This window comes from Ptychodera flava, chromosome 1, assembly GCF_041260155.1.
Source record: "Ptychodera flava strain L36383 chromosome 1, AS_Pfla_20210202, whole genome shotgun sequence".
In the NCBI taxonomy this organism is placed as follows: Eukaryota; Metazoa; Hemichordata; class Enteropneusta; family Ptychoderidae; genus Ptychodera; species Ptychodera flava.
Genome location: NC_091928.1, coordinates 6,194,234 through 6,203,684, shown reverse-complemented (window position 1 = coordinate 6,203,684; position 9,451 = coordinate 6,194,234). Strand labels below are relative to the sequence as shown.

Below are 9,451 nucleotides of genomic sequence, written 5' to 3'. Positions count from 1 at the left end.
ATGTTTTTATTATATACCGTGAAAGAATGCAGTGACAAAGAATGGATTCTGGCCAAATTTGACAATAAAATACCCGACCTTTTGGTTTTCAAAAATATTTACAAACTATTCAGAAGGTAGAATACTGTTTGGCAATAAAAAGAACAAATTAAGCTCTCACAACAGAAAATGGGGAGGTGTTCTGAAAACACGTATTCCTACTTCACATCATAATGAATAATCCATTTTAGAATTTCATAATATTGTATCTCTGAGACTCTTATATAAAAGGACTTATTGGTATGATTGATTGTACTGTCTAAGGTTTGATCATGGACGTGATATTCGCCTACCTTCATGATTTGATAGAACTGTATTCACATTTCTACAAGTGTTGTAAGCATTATTGAAGACCTCAATAAAAAATTCATATAATACAAAAAAAAGAATGGATTGGATGAAAGCAGGGGAAAGAATATTTTGATACGTACTAAAGACATTATTTAGACTATTAATTTTATATTCCATGAATGAAATATGATTGGGCAAATCCCGGTTGTTAGCGATGGTTAAACCTAGTACCACTCTGATGAAACGGGATCAAGGTCATGTACCACAGATTATTGGAAAATTACACAAAAACGTGCATTTCAGTAAACTCCGATCTATATCAGTATCCTATCAATGAAATATTATTATATTAAGTCATTTACACGACGCTTTGGTTATGTATCTTTGTAAACACGCCATTTTATTTCTGTAGTCTGTTTCATCGCGTGGTCAGTGAAAAAATACTGACATTTATGTCTTCTATTGAATCACCATTTTACAACTTGAGTATTTTCATTTTGTAGTGAACTACCTGTTGATAGGACGGAAACGAAAACTCAACGTTTTGTTTGTCGAACATCGGATAGGAATATTAAATGATATTTGTGGGTTGAATTTACGTGTACAGTTGACATCGAAAGAACTCGAGTTCAAAGTTGACATCAATGCATTCCACTGTTAATATCACATCTTAGCAAAACAATGCAACGTTAGCATCTGGCGTATGTTAAAAGGCTAGAAAATGTTTTCAAAAAGATCGATACAGCAAGCTTGAAACAAAATAAGTTTATAGAGTAGTACTGAAATTATAACCAAAGACAATAAACACTAATGGTTATACTTGCATCACTAGAGCGTTCGGAAGGATCTAAGAAAATTTTCCACTCGATAATTATGCAGTTTTTCTCTCCCAATTTGTAAAACAAGTTTCACACCATGCTTGTTTATAATCACGCAAGCCCGAACATTTAGAATACTATCACGCGTAATTTCCGAAATGACAAAACGACATTCATCTATCCAAAATAACTCATTCAAAATAACATTCTATCAACATTGTTTCAACCTCTGAAAGCTATGACATCACCAGGTTGGTGGAATACAGCTTTACATTAGCCAGAAATAGGATAACGAATCTTTGATTGAAATTTTTCGGTTTTCTGTATGCCTACTAAGTTGATGTGTGTCCAGTATCCTGCAGCAGTTGTAAATGAATCTTGATGCCATGAGCTATTTGTCCAGAAATCCTGGACTCAAATTTGTTAAACTTCTCTTTACACAGGCGCAGTCGCTTGTTGTCTTGCCAACGTCCAAGATTCGTCTGAAACACGAGGACAATAAGCGTGGCAAAGGAAAGACGATGAGCAGTTTGTGGTGTACTGCTCGTCCATTCGTTCAACGTCGTTCGCATGTGCATTTCTTCAGCACAGAATTAAAATGTTCATGTGGGAGAGACTGCAAATCAACAACTATTTTATCGATTAGCCGCTCGCTTTGTGAAATCTCTGACCTGGCAAAGTCTACAAGCGTATGACATAACATAACTATGATAAGTCATGATAGCACATTTGTATTCAAATTTTAGGTTCCTTCTTGTACAGTCTGGTAAGGTTAAGACAGTACATGACAGAACACGTCACATCACGATATTCTCTTGGTATGCTTTATAAGAATTCCATGCATGTTTCAATGACGTGCTTATCTTAGACCCCTATATAAGTCATGATTATGGACGTCTGAAGAAACACACTCAGACCACTGAACATCCTCGGCAGAAAATTGGCTAGACATTTGTCTCCAAACGACGTTGAAAAGTTGAGGAACTCCTTCCTGAACATATCGACGTCGCTGATGCAGATGGCCTCAAGTTAGCAAATGCTGTATTCCAATATTTAGAACGGCGAGGTCTCATTGCAACAAACAATTTAGATTTGCTGATCCAAGTTTTCAACAACCTGCAACTATTACCATTAGTTGAAGAGATCAACTCGCTCCTAAACGAGCGTTCCGATGAACATCCGCCTTCGTCAAAATCTCCTCCACGAAAGACACGGGGAAGACCAGGCAAAACAACAGCATGAACACGACCAGAAGAAAAAAAGGGAAGAAGAAACAGGTCTCGACAACACCAAGAAAACGTGGTAAGAATGCATCCAAGCGAGCTGAGGAGGACGGTGAGAATGGTTTTATGTATGAAAATATGCAACACATTGCATATTCGTTTTTTTTCTGTTTTTATGGTAGACCGTTGACTCATCGCAGAGTTATCATCGACAATAAAATTAAATGTTGTACTCGGCGCCTTATAATGGCTGGGTAAATCATTTGTATTCGTTTATCTTAGGGGGAACTTACTGAAAAAATTCTTTCAGGAGCAAAACTACAAAACAATTCAAAATTTACCGTGCCTCTTCAATATATCTACTCAAACAGCTATTCACATATGCATACTGCAAACTGTACACCGCAATATGTTTTACTGACCCGTGTCACCGCATTGTTTAAGTCCGTATTGACTATTATAGGGGCTACACACGGTGTTTAACAGGAATAATTTTATGCTGCATATGCTGCATGTACGAGGACCGACAACCATAATATAATCAGTGAGAAAGCGAAGTCGGAATAAGTTTTAGCTGATGAAAATGATAAATATATTCTGTGATACAGTATTTATCGAAATCCATATTTGTACTATCTCTGGTAGTGACGAAATTTATTGAAGCAATTGAGGCAGTCATCGGATTGATTCACTGTCATTAGTTCAGATAACTTCTCATATTTGTTCAATCACAACTTTTCTTTATAGTTTAGTTAAATTTAAGTATGGAGAACATTAACGACTTAACTTTTCGAAAAATTAACCCAATATGTTTATATTTTTAGTTTCAACATTTTTGACTTTGGCTACCAGTATATCAAAATCCGAACACCTGATCCTCAAAGTTCAGATTCGCTGCTTTCGGTATAGGTTTCCATGTTAATAAATAATCAACCGTTTTAGTCTCCTCTATATTTCTGATGTTAATTTTATTTATTTATTAAAGAACTCAGATAGGGCACTTAAAATATAAATTCTCGCAAACAATGCAAATTTAAGGACACCCGAGTACACGTATTGCAAAGGAGCGTGTCCGGTAACTTGGTGTCCCTCGCCAGTAATTACATTGTCTACTTTCCTGATTGTTTTCAGAAATTGTTTTTTGTTTGTTTGTTTTTCATTGAAATATATGACAGAAGGGACAGGCGGTTCGATCGTCGTTTAATGAAGCCCTATGGTTATTTGTTGTATTATCGGGGTTTCGCGAAGCGACGATCGACGGGCCTGTGGTTGAAGGCAAAGCATTGTATCCAAACGAAAAAAGAACGTTTCTGCACGCTTTCCTTCAATGTATGTTGATAGCCTTTGAGTAAAATATTCATATATCTCATCTTGACGAGATCGCATATTGGGACGGTGACCAAGTTAAATCATGGCGATTGTTTTTTGGTGTCGTCTGTAGAGACACAGTCTAGTAGGGAGCAACAAATCAACCAATTATATTGTAACCATGATATTTGTATATGTAAATATGCCTTTCTATTCTATATATATTTAACAGACAATATGCGGGATAAGATGATTGTAGTCACGCAACACAGGGGGCGCTATCAAGTCTATGAGTCGATGGCCCAATGGAAGAGGGGCTTACAAGGGTTGGATGAAAATATTTGAGCATAACAATGAAGTCCTACTGGAATACATTTCTATGCTATTTATTTTTTAACATAGTCAGTCCCGCTTGCGGTCCACACACTTCTGCCAGCGGTGCTGCAGCGCTTGGATCTCTGCTTTGTAGAAGATTTCAAAAAATCCTGAACGGCGGATATGACGTCATTATCATCGTCAAAATGCTCTCTAGCTAGCGGTTTCTTCAGTCTAAGGGTGCTAGGTCAGGAGAATATGGTGGGTGTGGAAAGAGTTTGAAGCCCCAGTCACGCACTTTTGCCATGGAAATGACTGACTTTGAAGTGGAGAATTGTCCTGATGGAACAGGACACCCTTTCTCCACTTTCCTCGTCGGTTTACTTTTTCTTTTTTTTTCTTTTCTTTTTTTTGAGATAGCCTCCAATAACTGCCTCATAACTTGTCCCTATTCTAGGTAGTCATATAAGAGTTGAAATAAATGCAAACCAAGCTTCATTGATCTGACATCTCTTCTTTATAGTTAAGCTCAAAACTTTTCATCATCCAACCCTCGTATGCTTTACTGACACATGCGATGCGCCTCTCTTGCACTGGGCCATCGATTTGACGTCAAGTCAGTGTATTTTGTGTTATTTGCATGCTTGGTGCGTTTTTATGTTATTTAGACCAGTTTTGGCAGAAAAGTTAGTGTTGTAGAGTTATTGTTGAGAGGAAACGTACTCGGAGGTACAAAGACATATTGTATTGAAGTTCAATATTAAAGTTCATAAGAATTATTGTTTCCACTAAGAGTGTTGCGAGAGGTAATCTACAATAATAGTTGTTCGCAACCATCCTCCCGGTATAAAAGGGAAAAAAAATCTTCTCCGCCTTTTGTCCATTTCCCCGTTAAGAAATATCTTTCGCTTGCTTACACCACCTTTCGTCGGACTACACGCGCCAGTGCTAGTCACAATAAAATACGGCAGGGACGAAGAACCTCTAAACTTGCCCACTAAAATGTAGTCCTACTAGCTGCCCGCCCGCTGAAGTCGAGAAATATTAAATCTGATCTGCGGCCCGAAAGAAAAAATGACAACCCGCTCGCTAAGATATAGCTTTTCGCAGAAACAGTTGCTCTTGATGTCGTTCATACTCTGTTACTTGTGACTCGATATCTACACAAAAAGGATTTTTTGCTCACCCGCAAGTAAAGCTACAGCCATACGCGTCAATTTAGACGAACGTCTGTAAAAAACCTCCAATTGCTAATCGGCAAAACTTATAGACACCAAGTATCTAAGCCTGTGTAAAATAATCGGACCATTTTGTTATTGTTGAAGGAGTGCATTAATGATAGCATTTTAACTCTAACATTGATTTATTGAAAGCATGGAAGGCGCCATGTGATATATTAACCTTGTTTTAGGGAGAGACAGCCAAAATATAACCCTTATGTAAAGTGAGGGGGCAAGTCCTATGTTGTTTTCGCAACCGTTTCCTCTACCACTGCCTGGTCTCTGTTCTTATAGCTTGACTGAGTAATTTAACTCCTACAATCCTAGTCACGTGATTCATTTCCAGGAAATGTGACCTGTTTCGCCATGTAAACGCCCACTGTACGATCGCCATCTTGTTCAGGTGTAAAAAACGGAAACATTTGGTGTTAGTTCTAATTTCAACATTTCCGTGAAAGTTTCTGCTCACCTTAACTTAAAGGTCGGTATATTTTGTCATGTCCTATCGTCTACGTAACATGATCATGATAATGTAGACTATGCTGTATTATTTTGTCTGATTTTGATAATTGTCGACAAACCACATAGGTGCCAAGCCTGTACATGTCATATTATACAGTTGTCCATGTACATCATAAGTTCTTTGAAGTAGCCCGATTGTCAATGTTCATCATCATAATAGCGTCCATTCAGAACGATCTTTCTTCAGAATGGCAATGACGTCAAAATGTGTCATGCAAGGATGTTGACAAGCTGTGAATAAATGGTACTGAGATTTTAAAAAATAACATTTCCATCGAGACCGCTCAGTATACTATCTATGTACAATCAAAACGATACTCAAATTTTCTATGATGCTACAACTATTGAAAGCACTCGAAGCATTTTAACTTGCTGCATGTATGCTGACTTACGAAATGATAAACTCTATAGATCGTTTATAATACATTGTACAGGTTACAACATACATATTCATTCGTGAGCATACCATACAAGGCCCCCTCAGAAGACAACTCGACTGACCTTTAGCAAAACTACATTCAACTGTATTGTATCATGTCCTTCCTACAGGTCAAATATTGCATTTGTGTACCTTTTTCTGTTTGAAGTTGCCCTGTGACTGCTTAGCTCGTTGTAATGGCTTATAACCTCAGAAGAAACACACTCAGACCACTGAATATCCTCTACAGAAATCTCGCTAGACATTTGTCTCCAAACGACGTTGAAAAAGTAAAAGAGGAACTCGTTCCTGAACATATCGACGTCGCTGATGTAGATGGTCTCAAGTCAGCAAATGCTGTATTTCAATATTTAGAACGGCGTGGTCTCATTGCATCAACAAATTTAGATTTGCTGATCCAAGTGTTCAACAACCTACAACTATTGCCATTAGCCGGAGAGATCAACTCGTTTCTGGCCGAGCAGTCCGATAAACATTCGCCTTCGTCAAAATCTCCTCCGCAAAAGACACAGGGAAGACAAAGAAAAGATCAGAGAAAACAAAAGCATGAACAAGACCAGAAAAAAGAAAGGGGCAAGAAACAGGTTTCGACAACATCAAGAAAACGTGGTAAGAATGCATCCCGGCGAGCTGAGGAGGAAGGTAGGAATAACTATTTATGTCTGACTATTGAATTGATTTCATGCTACACGTTAACGGGTTTCCAAATATTGTAATTATTCAAGTGTTTGGTTACATTGTTTACTATGACTACAATATGAAAGCTGAAAAGTAATCAATTATTCCATTTTGAAGGGAAAAATCCTAGTCATTATGATGTAAGTGTATTTACGGTCCTGGTAAAACGAAAACGTTTTGTAGAAGACATATAATGATTACAAACATCCTTATCTTTGTGAGACCTACTTTGAAAATGGCACACCTGCTTCCTTAAATTTTGATGTACAAAGATCACTCACTTCTTTAATATATTTTATATATATATATATATATATATATATATATATATATATATATATATATATATATATATATATATATATATATATATATATATATATATATATATATATATATATATATATATATATATATATATATATATATATAGATAGATAGATAGATAGATAGATGATGAAAATCAGACAAAGAGACAGACAGGCAAATTGATAGAAAAAAAACACTTTGAAGTACCAAGGATATCAACCAAACACACTTATATGAATATACTTGATTTTTCTCAAGTTGAATCATGGAAATATGCATGTGAAAAGAACTTTCTGTCAAAGGCAGAAAATTCAAGGACTTACAGTCCTGCCAGATTTCACTGAAATGTTTCCTAATTGCATCACCATGGCAATCAATTATTCAGTTTTGAAGAAATGGCATATTTTTTACTTATCTTTTGATTTTTGTTTCTCATCACGATAAATCAAAATATCGTACGTATATGGTTTCGTGACAACCATTTTTCAACAGTAACACGCGTTTTTATTCCTGCAGGTCACCGGGTAAGAAAAATGCGTAAGACGTTTAAAGATAACGACACCCCTTCCTCCTCAAGTGAAAGCAATATCACTCAAGAACGTGGCGAAACAGGTGCGTAGCAGTTTCTGTACCTTTTATTATCTTGTGAATTGTGGTCCAAGTAGCAATAACTCGGTCATTGCATTTCCAGATGCCAATATCTTTTCTTGGTGAATGAATATCGTGGGTTGCCAGATCAAATTTGATCGAAAAATATACCAATTTGCCTATTGAAAATATTAACAAATATATAGGCGTACCTGAAGCACTGGGTCAAATCTCCTTTACGAATACGATGAAGTATCCCCGGGGGCTGTCCTGTAATATTTTGAAACGATAGGGCAAATTAAAATGATGTGTTAAGGTTAAAGTGTTGGATGTGGGGACAGTATTATTTAGTCTGCTGAAACAAAATGTTTTGAGAATAATTTGATAATTGACAAACAAAATATGCGAACTATGTAGATAGACAATAATCTACTAGTTGACCCTGTACAGACAGGAGGGGGTAGTACACGAGAATGTTATTTCGAATCAACAATGCCGATAAATAATGAACTTTGTGACATTCCTCTGGGGCACTTTCCTTGCGATCTTATTCATCCATTGTAAACTATATATCTGAAGAGGTCAATCATCCTTTGCAACAGAAATATCAGTAATTTACATCTAAATAATATAATTATATTATTCTCCAATATATTTTCAACCTCGTCTCGTGCTTTAACATTCTTCAATAACAAAGAGATGTAGGCGAGTATGTGTATTATGATATCGGTGGTTTAGCAATCAGTAATATATGGTTGTGTGCAATATATTTATCTTTATTATGGACATAATATTGTTTTTATGAAAATTTTTCTCACAGGTTTAAACAAACTATCGCAACTCTTCGAAAAGTTGTCAGATGAACTCGGAGATACAGAACACAAGAAATAATTCGACTACTACGGGGCAAACAAATCCCCTTCCGTGATGCTGAGAAGATGGACAATCCTGCTGATGTTTTCACTTTTCTTGAGCGGAAGGGGGCTATATCCGAAGAGAATCCCAAATTACTAAAAGAAATATTGATAGCAATAGACCGAAGACCATTATGCAAAGTCGTGGATAAAGAGTTAAAATCCTAAATGGAACTTTCACGAAGATTACAAATATTAAACTAAAATAACTTTTTGAATGCCTATGTAAAAGCCTGACATGATTTGAATTTATGGGAAATTCAACATAACGTATTTATCCAAGGATTATATTTGCGTGTTCAGACACTAACATAATTGAATGACAAAACTGATTTCAGAAAACATTCATATGATTTATATGGTTCAGTCATTTGACTAAACAGTCTTGTAAAGTCTCCTGCATCTGGCTCGATAATTTGTAATCCAGAGTTGATAGCCTTTTGGCTAATGTATTATTTGTATACATTATTTGCTTGCACAAATCTTTCTTACGAAAACTACTTATATAAGTATATAAGTATATACTCATATATTCTCAAGTTTACTCGAGTATATACTTATATAAGTACATAAGTATATACTCCTGCTATGGAATGGTCCTACTCTATATAATGTAAACTCCTGCTAGGAATGGTCCTACTTTCTATAGACTATTCCCTAGCAGGAGGACTATTCCATAGCAGTATATACCATTGAGATGATGACCATTCCGTAGCAGGAGTATGTACTATACAGAGAAGGACGTCCATTCAATAGCAAGGTGAATTCTTAAAATTGATCAGCCAGT

General features: G+C 36.2%; 1 protein-coding gene across 1 annotated transcript; it reads left to right on the top strand.

Moving 5' to 3' along the window:
• The first annotated feature begins 6,286 nt into the window (after positions 1–6,286).
• On the top strand, positions 6,287–8,990 carry LOC139129916 (uncharacterized). Its single transcript, XM_070695642.1, has 3 exons — positions 6,287–6,817; positions 7,679–7,774; positions 8,571–8,990. The coding sequence occupies exons 1-3, from the start codon at positions 6,352–6,354 to the stop codon at positions 8,639–8,641; spliced, it is 633 nt and encodes a 210-aa protein (XP_070551743.1). The 5' UTR covers positions 6,287–6,351; the 3' UTR covers positions 8,642–8,990.
• The last annotated feature ends 461 nt before the right edge of the window (positions 8,991–9,451 follow it).

Coding starts and splice junctions, on each gene's coding strand:
- LOC139129916 (XM_070695642.1), top strand. CDS start 6,352: ATGGCTTATAACCTCAGAAGAAACACACTCAGACCACTGAATATCCTC. Junction 6,818..7,678: donor CCGGCGAGCTGAGGAGGAAG/GTAGGAATAACT, acceptor TTATTCCTGCAG/GTCACCGGGTAAGAAAAATG. Junction 7,775..8,570: donor TCAAGAACGTGGCGAAACAG/GTGCGTAGCAGT, acceptor TTTTTCTCACAG/GTTTAAACAAACTATCGCAA.